The 13,856-nt window shown below is 39.1% G+C and overlaps 1 protein-coding gene across 4 annotated transcripts in view; it reads right to left on the bottom strand.

The window, feature by feature from the left end:
* Positions 1-13,856, bottom strand: part of dtx1 (deltex 1, E3 ubiquitin ligase) — a 54,037-nt gene continuing 40,181 nt past the window's right edge. For 3 of the 4 annotated variants that reach the window (XM_061730799.1, XM_061730801.1, XM_061730800.1), the window contains 7 exons: positions 11,127-11,188; positions 10,763-10,924; positions 4,982-5,043; positions 4,681-4,839; positions 3,442-3,603; positions 2,112-2,201; positions 1-2,002 (listed from right to left, as the gene is read on the bottom strand). In XM_061730799.1, the coding sequence (XP_061586783.1) occupies positions 1,778-2,002; positions 2,112-2,201; positions 3,442-3,603; positions 4,681-4,839; positions 4,982-5,043; positions 10,763-10,924; positions 11,127-11,188 (922 nt within the window). In that variant the 3' untranslated portion in view covers positions 1-1,777. The remainder of the gene's footprint in view (positions 2,003-2,111; positions 2,202-3,441; positions 3,604-4,680; positions 4,840-4,981; positions 5,044-10,762; positions 10,925-11,126; positions 11,189-13,856) is intronic. The other variant, XM_061730802.1, reaches the window with a different exon arrangement.

The following is a 13,856-nucleotide window of genomic DNA, read 5'->3' as shown; positions in this document are numbered from 1 at the left end:
TCATAGACTCAAAGTGAGCTTAAAGGTATATCATGTCTGCAAATGTATATAATACATACATATATATTTTTCAAGCATTGCAAGCTGGTTTACAAAGAACAACTTCAAAAGAAATCTAATTGCAAATTAAGACGTTTTTGAAAATTTAAAAGTTAACTGCTTAAACAAACAAACAAACACAAAGGTTGCCTCAATGGGCTATGGAAGACTATGATTCACCTCACAACTGGGCGCCCATCAATAAATCTCAAACAAACACCCCTGCTCAATAACATTGATCGGATACACTCACGGAGAATTATGCACCATTGGGTTGTCTTTGATTGTGAAATAAGGAAACACCAGGGCCTTCAGAGAGTCTTTAGCACAGAGACTTGAAATCTAAGGGAAGAGCAGACAGACTGTAGCTCTCAGCCAACAACATACCAGATCACGATTTGCATGCCTCTTAAAACGAAACCCTCCGCAGCTGAGGGGGAGGACGAGGAGGAGGAGCAGGGCTAGAGCTAGAGCCATATATCAGGATCAGACCAAACAACTCCTAAGTGAGCTCATGCAGGGAATGAGATGTTTCTCTTCCCACTTTACAGGCAGTTGAGCCCAGTATGCTGCCTAACAGCAAACGGCCTCCCGAGGGACTTTTCCATTGCAGGCAAGCAGGAGCAACATCCAAGATGGATCTCCATGGCAAAACTGCTGGTGTCTGAAAGAGGAATGTTCATGTGTGGCTTCCGCTTCCTTCCTCAAGGACTTAAACCCAGCATTGTAATACCTCATAGCGAGCAATCACACACTCACCCCTCACGTGTGGTCAGCATGATGGATCATGCCAACGACTGGAATTGCTCCAGCACGGAAAATGATAATGCAGGCTTTACATTCACAGAGGTCAGCATCGTCACTGTGTCAACAAAACAAATGAGTTTAACCTTGGAGCGCAAATTCTGTCTCAAAAGCTCAGCGTCTTAACCTGTGGCAAGCATTAAACTTCCTCTTGTTTCATCCACATAACCATACAAATAACATTTATAACAATACACCAATGCTTCCACCTTTAGGTCTCTGAAATGAAAATAATGTATTACGGAGCACACCTTCGTTTTTATAAATGAAGTCACCTATCAGATATCAGATATTGAAAATGCCAAATGCAACCTAAAATGACATCCCTAAAGCCAAGGGCCTCTCATTAAAGTGGCGCACCCTAGTTTCAATAGGTCAATAATTCATCTTAAAAGTAAAAAGGGAAAGCAAATAATAAACTGTTTTGGATTCATATGAGGGGCTTGTATCGTTATATCAAGCAACAGCTGATCCACTGAGACGTAAACCGATTTCAGATATATGCCCAGCATTCATTATGCGATGTTGGTCGGGGTCATGCATTCAAGAGTTTTGCAATTACAAATGTTTGATTGGGCCCCTTTTTAATCAACTACAAGGGCAGAGGAACAGGCTTGGTTTAAATGCACCTGCAGCTTCCAGCATCAATACAAAAATATCTGCATATCCTTCAACCAGTGACAGATGTTGTCATGGACAAAAGATGCTCAAGTCATGAATCAAGACACAGGAGGGGAGGGGTAAGGAATCCTGGGTTATACAGTCCCACACATGAATAATAACCGATGACTTCTGCTTCTGTTGCTCTCATTCTACCACTTCTGAAAGACAGAAAATGTTAAGAGATGTCAGCTGCATGTGGGACCATAAAGCAGCACCCCCTGATGGCAGGATGCGGTGGATTGGGTTTTCTGAGCGCCAGTTCGACCAGCCATCAGTCCTTCAGGTTGTCCTCACCGACTCCCTGCGCTGAGAGCTCTGTCAAAACGTTGTCCAAGTAATTTGGGTCAGGGTAGCCATGGCCGGTCAGATTGGAGCCAAACTCGGTCTTGTGGTGAATTTCGTTCCAGACAACCGTGTCCGACTCCCCTGTGGTGCTGGATGTGCCAATGGTGAAGATTAGGCGGCGATCCCAGGCCATGATCAGCAGCTTCAGGACCTGGAGACAGGAAGGTGAGAAAGGATCGTGAAAGTCCAAACTAAGGCCAAAAGGTTGGAAGCAAACCACACTCAAGATCGTTGTGTCCTGGGACTGAGTCAGAGCTCACCTTCCTGCCTTTCTCGTTGTCGGGGAGGTAGCAGTGTCGAGGGAACCCTCTCGCACTGAACTTCTTCCCAGGGTTGGGGTGCTCATTTGTCTGGTGAAAACGTCACAAACAAAAACACATTCTTAACTCTTTCTAACATCTTAATTGTCCGGAGAAGAATAACAGCTCCCACAGGACAAGTTTTATTATTATTGGGGAGTGGTAGCCAAGTGGCTACAGTAAACAATTAAACATCAACTCATGCCAGGACTGCATACGCTGTAAGATATGTCAAGTACATGAAAATAGCTTTTGCAAGATAAAGAGCCATCTGCCTCTGGACTAGGGTTGCCACCCGTCCCGTAAAATACGGAATTGTCCTTTATTTGAGAAAAAAATGTTGCGTCCCGTATTGAACTAATACGGGACGCGATTTGTCCCGTATTTTCATTAACGCCCCATACACACGTCTGTCACACACACACACATCAACACTAAATTGATCAATAATCAATTCAATTGATCAATTCCATCATCAAAATTATGACAAATAAAGGTTCAACATATCATGCTTTGCATGTAATAAGACTAGGTAATATATTAGTTTCACCTTTTAAGTTGAATTATTGAAATAAATTAACTTTTACACCAAATTCTAGTTGAATTATTGAAATAAATTAACTTTTACACCAAATTCTAGTTGAATTATTGAAATAAATTAACTTTTACACCAAATTCTAGTTGAATTATTGAAATAGATTAACTTTTACACCAAATTCTAGTTGAATTATTGAAATAAATTAACTTTTACACCAAATTCTAGTTGAATTATTGAAATAGATTAACTTTTACACCAAATTCTAGTTGAATTATTGAAATAAGTTAACTTTTACACCATATTCTTCACCTGTAGGTTATATTATACATTTGGGCTGATGTGGACATACATAGCATAGGAGGCTATTTCAGCTGCTTTATGGTTGGCTGTCTGTACAGTCATGCAAGTTCAATGCTATTAAAGAACACGTTTTTTCCATATAAAATAAACACATTTTTATGCAGTTTAGAAGTTTTGGGGCTTTTTTTTTTGGCTTCTGCGCTGCTGAAATTGGGGCGTCCTTTATTTCTATTTCTGAAAGGTGGCAACCCTACTCTGGACACAACTAAAAGTCTGATCCTTAAGACTGCAATTTCTTTGGTGCTCCAACATGGCACCTTTCTGTACGAATGTGTGTCCGTCAAACTTAAGCGGATAAGCAGTTGTCAAGAGTTCACAGATTTAGAGGGGAGAGACAGAGGATCAGGACACACAGGCAGCACGGAGGATTTACTGAAGTGAGAGGGTCCTCACCTGGATCCCTGCAGGAATGTCATAAACAATGCGGATGGTCTTTGAGTCTGCGTAGCCCGGCAGGCAGTGGGGGATGATATGGTACTCCATCTTCCCGGGGGGCTGGGTGCCCGTTTTCTCCCCATAAATCGTTTTACATGTTGGACACTGAAGACTACCGTCCTGGTTAGCAGAAAATCAAATGCAATCGTTTAATGGTAATGATAAAATAAAATGATGCCTTTATTACAATCTATTAACAATTTGTTGGTGTTAAGTTGTTTATTAAGGATACATAACAACTTTTTTATTAATCTAGATATCTTATTATATTACAGTTAATAGAATAATTATGATTTGTGATCCTCAAACCAAAAAAAATATGAATATAAAAATGTATTAGCTGATAATAATAATAAGTAATAATGATACTACCGTACTAGGTAATAAAGTTTGTTTAATGTGAGATGGTCTCTTCACTTCTTTGCATGACTCAGAACTGAGAAGCTGCATACACTTATGCCAAGATGATATTATGATGGTGAATTTTAAGACATAGTTTTGCTGTATAAAGAGACTGTTGTGTTAGGTTGAAAGGGAACAAAATAAAAAATAAATTAAAAATACATTTAAAAGATCTGGCACTAGCATGGCAGCACTCACAGCAGTTATCCATGATGTACCCTCCTATGTGATTTCTTGCTTGTGTTGTTCTCTCAGATGTAAGGCACTTTGGATAAAAGTGTCTGCTAAATGACAGTAGTAGTAGTAGTAGTAGTAGTAGTAGTAGCTTTACAAAGTTTTGTGGTGAGTTTCAGCTCATCGTTTCGTGAAAGTTTTACGGTGCAGCTTTACTGCTTTACTCTGTCTTACAACATGATTTTTGGAACCTGTTTTCATTGAAAATAAAAATAACCACTGGACCAAACATGGTACGGATCATTTAAGGAACAAGCTGGTGAACATGGGCAGCTAAAGTGCTTGATACATTTCTGAAAAATTACCCCAAAAATCAAAAATTGTGTAAATGAAAGAAAAGTATGCTTTAATTTGACTCATTTGCAACAGTAGATGGTATATGTGTATCTTACAATACAAGCAAAATGAAGAAAGGAGAGTTATATGGTGCTGATGTGAAAATCGGATGTGTATATAAAAATCCTAATCATCTCTGGTGCAACGCCGTCAAGCTGGACAACATTTATAATTTGAACCAAGAGTGACATCATAACAACGTCTGGCTCACATGCTTTTACCCACCTTATTGCCATTGTTGTACATGGCCACCAGGCACAGCAGATGGTACATGTGACCACACTTGCCAAGTTTGCCAACCAGCTCTGGCTTGATGCCTTTGTGCTGCAGGACGCCTTCATAGCCTGACGACATCACCAGCCTCTCCATGCAGATGGTACAGTCCTGGAACAGTCAAGCGAAATAATTCAGCTGCCATTCTTCAGATAACTTGGCGTCTAGGAGACCCTCGCTCTAAGCACACAGATTTTTAGATTGTACTTTTGTAAAGTATCAGCATCGCTGCCTTTTTTATCTTTTTTTTTACCTCGTCGGGAACCACTTTAATCTTCTCTGTGTATCTTCGCACCACATCCTCTGGGTTTTTCCCTTGTGATAAGATAAAACAGACAGACGAGCTGACTACCAAAGAAAAATGCAAAACAAAACTTTACACTTACAGTCAAAAACCACAAGTTAATACAAATAATAATAATTTGGACATCAGCATGGCATTTATCAAGAGTTACCTGCAGATCTTGATGGATAACACATTTTCATCTACTTCTGCAAACACTGTTATAGGTGCTTTTTTATCATATGAGATCGTAAATGCATATTAGTTATACTGCATATTGTCTGAGCATACGATTGTATTACTGAAATGCTGAAGAGGAGGTCACCTTTGAACTGGCACATAGCAAACAGCCATTCCCGACACTCTGGTAATCCCTGTGTGCAACCAGGCAGCCATGGCTAAGAGCACACATAGAGCTTACACCCCTAATACGCTTATATGCAAGCTCTTTTCCCCATGTGCCTTTTGTTTGTTCATTTGAGGCACAGCCAGCGACCAGAGGCTGGGGCACCAGGCAAAAGAACTAGCCATGATACGATATAGAGGATGAGCAGAGGAGGCCTTGTGAAGAGAGGGAGGGGGGAAAAAAATAAATAAATCAAGAATATTACGCAATTTCCATTGATGAACCTCATCATTCTGGTCAGTTCATGTGCAAAAAGCAAAGCGAGATACGTATCCTCCCTCCTCTCACAGGCCACCCAGTATGTTCAAATACTGGAGACAGGACTAAAGATGGGGTATTATCGTCCACCTCACTCCTTCTTCTACACTGTCACAGCTAAAACGTTTAAGGTCAGTTTCTGATCAAATTTTGGAGAAAACATGACCCAACCAGGACCTAATATAGATACATATTTTTTTATTGTGTAATAGCAATATTGGCATGCCTGTTATTTTACAAATCTGACACGACAGATGGTTTATTACCTAGAGCCATCTGGGACGTCTTCAATGGAAATGTTTATAAACAGCGCAGGCATTGTCAGGAAAAAAGACTATAGTTGGCAGGTGATTGGACGGGCCATCTGTCTATCACAGGGTAGCTTCAACCACTGGGATCAACCACGTAGTCAGCTGCCAAATGAGCCACGAGAATAAAGATTACATCTTTTCCACTGGGAAAAGCCCTTATTCTTTGCTCTTCTTTCAGTGTAGAGAAAGAGTGTTTTCACATCAGAAAATGTTTACTTAGTATTGTCATTTAATTGTTCAATTATAGTTGCTACCCTCTTTTTAAATGTTGACTTCCATTTGACTAAAATCAGTCTGTAGCCACAAGTACAAGACATGAATTGGGCCAAAACAACTGGTGTCCAACCACGAACACACTTTGGAACCTGGAAAGATCAAATCTTAACATTGACTGTATTTTGGGATGGCTAAACTTTGCTACTGTGCATAATAGATAGATGATAGATGATTGATGACTGAGCTGACAAAGGATGGAAACCTGACAATCACAAAGATCCATCAGAAGGGTGATCAGGTCCTAAGATATCCTTTGGGAGGGTCCCGTTATAAACCAGGTGAGACCAACAGAGTCTTGTTAATTACTCATTAATAAGTACTCATTAATCTGAAACAAAATCATCAATACATATGAAGAAATCATCTGCAAATGTATGGAGGAGTGAGATTGCCATGAAAATGGTAATAGGACATTTTCCTAATAATTTATTAACTGGAAAATAAACCTAAATATTACTAAATTGGATTGCAAATTAGTCAATAACTATATAAATAAATAGTCTAATTACTAAAGTGTTTACTTACTGAATATTTTAATGAGCTTTTAATAAAAATAATTGAATAATGTAATTTTGAAATCTTTTTGAAAATGCATTTTCAAATAGAAGAATAAAAACTCAATTTAAAATGGATTTAGTGATACATCGCCTATTCAGGCATTTAAAAAGTCTTTTTTCCATTTCCGTTATGTTTTTCTTGCTCCATTTTCAAATCCTTTATGAGACACCATTTTCTAATTCTCCCACCATCTCCATTTAGCATCTCCCTTTCCCTTTTTCCATGGCCCTTTGGGCCTTGAGCAAAGAAAGTTAGATTAAACAATGCCTTGAATGCAACAGATCTTTCCTTATGTTCTAAGAATTCAATTTAATCATAGTTTGATCAGTCTACATCATAGACATATACGCAGATGCCGCGTCATCGGCGAGGTGTGCCGACAGAGCGGCCATCCTGGTACAGACCTACTGACAGTCACAGTGAACATGCGCCAGTTGAGGTAAGTGGTATTTCATGATCTTAATTATTCATAATACATTGAATTTTCAACAGATTTCTAGGCAAATTGGTTGATTGAAAGCTGCACCCTTTTAGGCACTGTACAGGACTATTTGAATAAATAAAATGTTTGTTTAACTATGAATACAATATCTGTTTTGTGTTCACAGTAGCAAATCCTGTGAAAATGCCTGACCTGTTCTGTCTATGGATGCTCAAAAAGAAGCATAAAAAACAGATCCCCTGGAATTACCTTCCATAGATAAGATTTAACGACAGATAATCCATTTTCTATATCCACTGTTGATTACAGGCTGTTGAATGACATAGTTACAACCTAATGTTTGTAGTAGGCTAGTTGAACACCAGCTTTTTTGCAAATTTTTAAATTAGTTTGGGGTTTTTTAGGTGACCGAAATTATCAAAGTATCCATGTTTTAGACATTGAGACCCAAGCTGATTAATGATAGATTAATGCAAAGTATGCACTGATTAGCATTTTCTTTCAATACCTTTGTGCATTTGATCCACAAACTAACTCCTTTTACTGTGATACTGTGGTATGTTGTGTTGCTAACAGCCGGTGTGTTCAACATGTTGGCTCCTCAATTCCTTTTTGTTTTATGTTTCGTGTCTTGTGTAATGTAAATATTGTAATTTACTGCAATTTTGGATTTTGGTCCACTGTGCCTGTTTAAAGTGCTAACAAATAAAGTTGGATTGGCTTTCAGTCAGTTCAAGTAATTTTGGTTCTACATAATAGTCTAAATAAATAAATAAATAAAATCCAAATAAATGTCATTATTATCATGATGACGACCATGAAAGTATGGCGACTGCTGGAGAGACAGCTGACTACTGGAAAGACAGTAATCGGGGCAGAGAGGGCCAGCAACCCAAACTGCAGCTCCCGTGAGGGAGCACCCACAAGCCTGGGGCAAAGTCTGCAAGAACCCGCGTGGTCTGAAGATCCACTAGACCAAAATGAAATGTTTGACGGGGACGCAGGTGGTGCAACGCACAGGTCAAGTACCTGGTGAGACGCAGGAAGAGCCCAGCCGGGAGTCAACCCACAGTTCCCAGACCCTCCACGCTCCACAAGCCCACCCTATGTCAGGCAGTCCCAACATCGCCGGGTCATGTAAATACGTTCACAATTTGTTAATGTCACATCCAAGTGTGCAATGACCAGTGTAAAACCAAATTATCGTTAAGAGAGCCCGGAACTATTGTGTTTCGCATAAAATTACCATAAGTTAAAACGACAGCGAATGAGTAATACATTTGCTGATGGCGTTGGGCTAAGGAGTCATGCCTGTGTGAGAGAGAAAGTGAAAAAAAATATTTAAGAGAGGAATTTTTTAATTATCCTACATTTATTGATTGTATGGAATAGAATGGAAGTCGAAATGAAAGTTCAAATATGATAATTAACGTTCATCTGGCAACAATTGCAATGACATGAGCATAGAATGTATAAAACAACCAATCAGAGCAGGTAATGGTTACATTATGATGTAAGCGTGATTCAGACCAATATGAGCGCTTTGTGGCATTCAAGGACTTCATTTGCATTGTTTGGCCTGCTTTTCTTTGCTCAAGGCCCAAAGTGCCACAGAAAAGGGAAAAGGGGGAGCTGAATGGAGAATGTACTAGAATTATAAAATGCAATTTTGAAAAGGATTTGAAAATGGAGCGAGGAAAAGAAAACGGAAATTGAAAACAGAATAGCCTTTTTAAATGTCTGGTTAGGAAATGTATTGAATTTTCAAATTCACATATTTCGTTCCTTGAATATGTAAATTCAAAAAGATTTGAAAATCTAATTATTTAATGATTAATTTAGTATTATTTACATAATTCCTTTTATGAAAAGCTCATTAATATATTCCTTATAGGCTATTTATAAATGTATTAGCGAATTTGATTTGAAATCTAATCAAGTAATATATATTTTTATTTCCCAATTTAAAAATGATTATTAAATTGTCTTATTACTATTTTAATGGTGCTCCTGGTCCTTCATAGAAATTAAGTTCACCATAAAGCCCGTTAGGCTCCAAAACCCTCTCTTAAATGGGAGGCATATAAAGAATACTGATGAATATTTTAACAGTTACTTTTGGGCCGTTTCTATGATAAGCAACTGAACCACAGATCGATGCTAACACCTTGCAAACCAAGACAAAGATCTCTCTGTCTGCTGGCTTTAAGTGGACTGACTTTGTATTCTTCAAGGTATAATTCCTGTTCATTTACCAATATACTATATACAGTATGCTTACAACCTGGCCTTCAAACTATTTGTTTAACATTCACAGTGCCAGAAAGACACAGGGCCACAAAGACACTGCCAGTGCACTGTAATGGGAAATTTTGGTATAACATATACATTTTGATCTTGTATGCTTTCACAAAACCTGTTTTCAAGTGGACATTCCTTGGCGAGGTCATGCTCCTTTGACACAGCATGGTTGTCAGGGTGATATGTATGTTTTGTCTTTGTTCTCAGTCTGGCTGAAACTATAAGATAGCATGTGCCGAAAACATCAGGAGGGCATTACTCAGGGGCGTCAATTAGGTATGGCAAGGTATGGCAGCCGCCACACCTTTGCTTCAAGGGAAAATGTAAATGTTTGTTTTTTAAATACATTTATGGAATTACTCTGTGTCTATTTGTATTGATTATTCTATTACTTAATACATATAGAATAACTACAAATGCAAATCAGAACAACATGATCGATTTCACTAGTTATTACACTGCAAAAACTCAAAATCTTAACAAGAATATTTGTCTTATTTCTAGTTAAAATGTCTAATTTTTAGTAAAAAAAAAATCTCATTACATTTAAGACAAGACTCAAAAACAACCATTTTCACCTGTTTCAAGTAGATTTTCACTTAAAATAAGTGGAAAAATCTGCCAGTGGAAAAGATTAATCTTGTCCCACTGGCAGATTTTTCTACTTATTTCAAGTGAAAATTTACTTGAAACAGGTGAAAATGGTCAAATAACAAGTTATTTTTCTGGTGATGACTCTTGTTTTAAGTGTAATGAGATTTTTTGACTAAAAATGAGACATTTTAACTAGAAATAAGACAAATATTCCTGGTAAGATTTTGAGTTTTTGCAGTGAGCGAGACTGCATTTGAAAAAGTTCCAATTTTCTTGACCACACAGTACAGATAAGCTACAGTATTTGCTGGACGTGTTGATTGATACTATAGTTAAGTTCTGTGACTTGTAACCTTGCCATACCTTAGCTTCGACTGAATTGACGCCACTGGCATTACTGACTGACTGAGCGCCTGTTCAGGTCGGCACTGTGTGACCCTCCATTCATTGAATGTTTTTCCTCTTTTCATTAAAACTTCAGAAAGACAGCTGAGGTGACCTGACATTCCTTTTTGAACACCTTTATTGAACGAACAACAATTTTTGCCACCACAGCACTATGAGGACTAAAAGCAATTTACTTCCTTTGATTATCTCAAACTCACCTCTCTTCAGGTGCTTCTTCTTTGTTTTGCGGCGCATGCCGTTTATCCCTGGCACAGGCTTCATGTCACTCTTGTTGATGGGTGGGGGGTGCAGTATTGGCTTTGGAGCCCGAGTCAGGCAAACCGGCAGACCTGCAGCGCACATCAGGATACCTGTCATACCTGATGTATATGTAGAGCACACACATACATAAACACAGAAAAGAAAAAAAAAAAAAGAAAAAAAAAAACAATGATGATAAATTTCCTTCAGAATTTATAGATGTATATAATTTTTAACAAAGTGAAAACTCATCACTCGTCCTTACAAAAATAATATTTTAGCACATTGCAAAGCAGATTCTGCACAGGGTGGTGGTCTAACCTGCTAGTGCTGGGTGCACTGGTCCAGAGCCAGTCAGGTTCTTCACTGGAAGTGCAGGGACCCTATAAGGAAACAGCAATAAAGAGCGAGAAGAAAAAACTAAGTAAAAGTAAAGTTAAGCACCCTACTGGACAGTTAACTTTGCACCACTGCTCACTCGATAGGCCTACAGCTAAAAGGACAACAAATCAGCAGATCGTTCTACTCTGCATGCTGCAAAAAAAACATTTTATGTTAAAATGTCATGTGCTTGAACACAGATACAACTGCAATGGGAAGAGACGGCTTGATTCATGTACAAAGTGCTGCACTCTGAATCAGGATGACATTTGGAAATTGTGGCAAACGTAGACGACAGCTGACTTGCACACACTTGTCAAGGTCTGTGGAGCAGAGCGGACAGTGGTAGTCCAGGCGTTCATATGAGCCAAAACTCTCTCTTCAGAACCTTAATTCAAAGGGTACCCCACAATAAAGCAGAGGTCAGGAGGCAGTTTCATTCACTCTAATAAAAAAGGTAGAAGCCTGTGCAACAATCTAGCTGAAGTCACAGCTAGAGAGAAAAAAAACCCATCAGTTACTAAAAATGATGGCCCCGTTAAAGCTGTGAGTAAATCCAAAAGGTTCTCAGAAGGGGAACAGAAGGATCACAAGAATCACTGAGCATAAGACTTGGATAGGAAACAGCTGAACATCCCCAGAACAGTTTAATTTCAAGATTACACCGGATGGACTAAGTGTCCCCATCTAATGCAGTGTTAGAAACGAATATGCTAAAATCACCATAAATATGTCGATCCAAGAGTTACTTTATTACCATTACATTGAAGTAGGTATAGAAAATAGTATTGATGTTACTTTCAGCTAATTATAGGAACTGTTGGTCTGAACTGCAGCTCTTTTAAATAGATAAAGTTGGCAAATTAACTAGTGCTGTCCAGCGATTAAAAAAAATGAAATTAATAAATTAAGATCAATCTGCAAAGGACAGAAAGACCAAGAACATACGGGCATATTTTCCTCAGGCTGTTGAAAAACAGCCAAGATCACATGCTGTATTTGTGCTGTGGAGGCAGCCCCCACATCTGAAGAGGGAAGCATGGTCATAAAATATTTTCGACGTGTTCTCTCTCTAATGGTAGTGAGGGACATCTCCTCTGGCTGATACACTGAAGTCTTTCAACAAATGACCTAATTTCTCACATAATTTATGACTTTGGTAAGTGCTTTCCTAATTACTATATGGTCTAAATTGCAAGTTCAAAGTCTTCCGTTGTACAGTGTGATGTTCACTTTGTAAATCATCTTTAGAGTAATTATAAAGCAGGAAAACGTTAGGGCAAACCTTTGTCACTGACAGTTTGTTACCGTTTGGGTAAACACTGTGACGTTAATGCACTAAACATGAGGAATTTAAATGTTTGTTATTCTTGTTGCGAGTTTCCTCCACAGAGCCTCCCTTAGAGACGGAGGGAAAAGTTCAGACATCCAAAAGTCACTTCTTTTGCACGTCAAGATCAAGAGGAGCCAATTAAAGTGGTTCAGGCATGTGGTTATGGTGCCTCCTGGACTCCTTCCCAGGGGGGTGTTTTGGGCATGTGAAACTAAAGAGACGGCCTTGAGACAGACCTAGGACATTTTGGAAGGGTAATATTTCTCAAATGGCCTGGGAACCACTTGGTGTCGCCCGGGAGGAGGTGGAAGGTGCTGAGGCTGCTGCCACCATGACCACCATGATAAAGAAACAGATCACCTTAACACTATTGCACAACCCTTGTAAGTACATCTATTGTACTCCTTGTTGGCCATCCTATTTTCTTTTATATTGCAAAGAAAGACATAAAATATAATTTAAGCGTATAATCAGGTCATCTAAAACATTGTTCCACTGCTACCACATGAACAAGTCGGCATTTAAGAGACCAACCCCTTCAGGACAGAATCGTTTATGAAAGAACCAAGGTTATCACTTACAACAACTTCCATCCCTTTGACTGCCAATTAAATGTCCACAGATCCAGGGGATCGTCTCACTTTAGGGGTCAACTTGTCAAAAATCAGTACGTGTAAAAAAGAACTCCATAAAAGTAAAGAAAATCTCGAACAGCCGAGCATTGGTTTACTCTCCCTGAAGGCAACATTACGAGGATGATGAACGACAAGTCCACATTCTATTGCACATATGCTCCTGAATCCCCTTGCTTCTTGACCATGAAACAGCTGAAGCGTTGGCACCCTGCAGCTCCTTGATGCTGCACAAATCCACATTAACAGACCGCTTTGATTTAGGTGAGCGCCTCTGTTCTTGTGCCAGGAGAAGTCCAACAGTATGCTCAGTGGAATAACAAGAAGTCACCCAAGGTCTGGATGAGAAGCCTGGTAGGAATTTGATGCAAGGTGTCTCAAGTCAGTGGACCAAAAAATCAGGATCAGCTGATGAGAAACCAAACCAAAAGTACGCTGATTTACAGCTCTTATACATGGGAGAATGTTCACGGGTGTGAAACTGTGACAGATTCAATTTTGGCTCAAAGATTTTTCTCGACTGCATCGAGTGATTTCACACCGTAAACCGCAACAGATGAAATAATGGGTGGACTCCATTCTTGCAGTTTCTGCTTGTAGCAAAAACTAACTAGTCGATACTTCATGGCACACAGCTGCCCTTCACTCAATAAAAGTCCCCGCTTGAGTCAGAGAATGGCAGTTTATTTTGACTGTCCAAGGCTG

The sequence above is a fragment of the Cololabis saira genome, chromosome 9, assembly GCF_033807715.1.
Source record: "Cololabis saira isolate AMF1-May2022 chromosome 9, fColSai1.1, whole genome shotgun sequence".
NCBI classification, from domain to species: Eukaryota; Metazoa; Chordata; class Actinopteri; order Beloniformes; family Belonidae; genus Cololabis; species Cololabis saira.
Note: the sequence above shows the minus strand (reverse complement) of the source record. Positions and strands in the feature narration are given on the sequence as shown.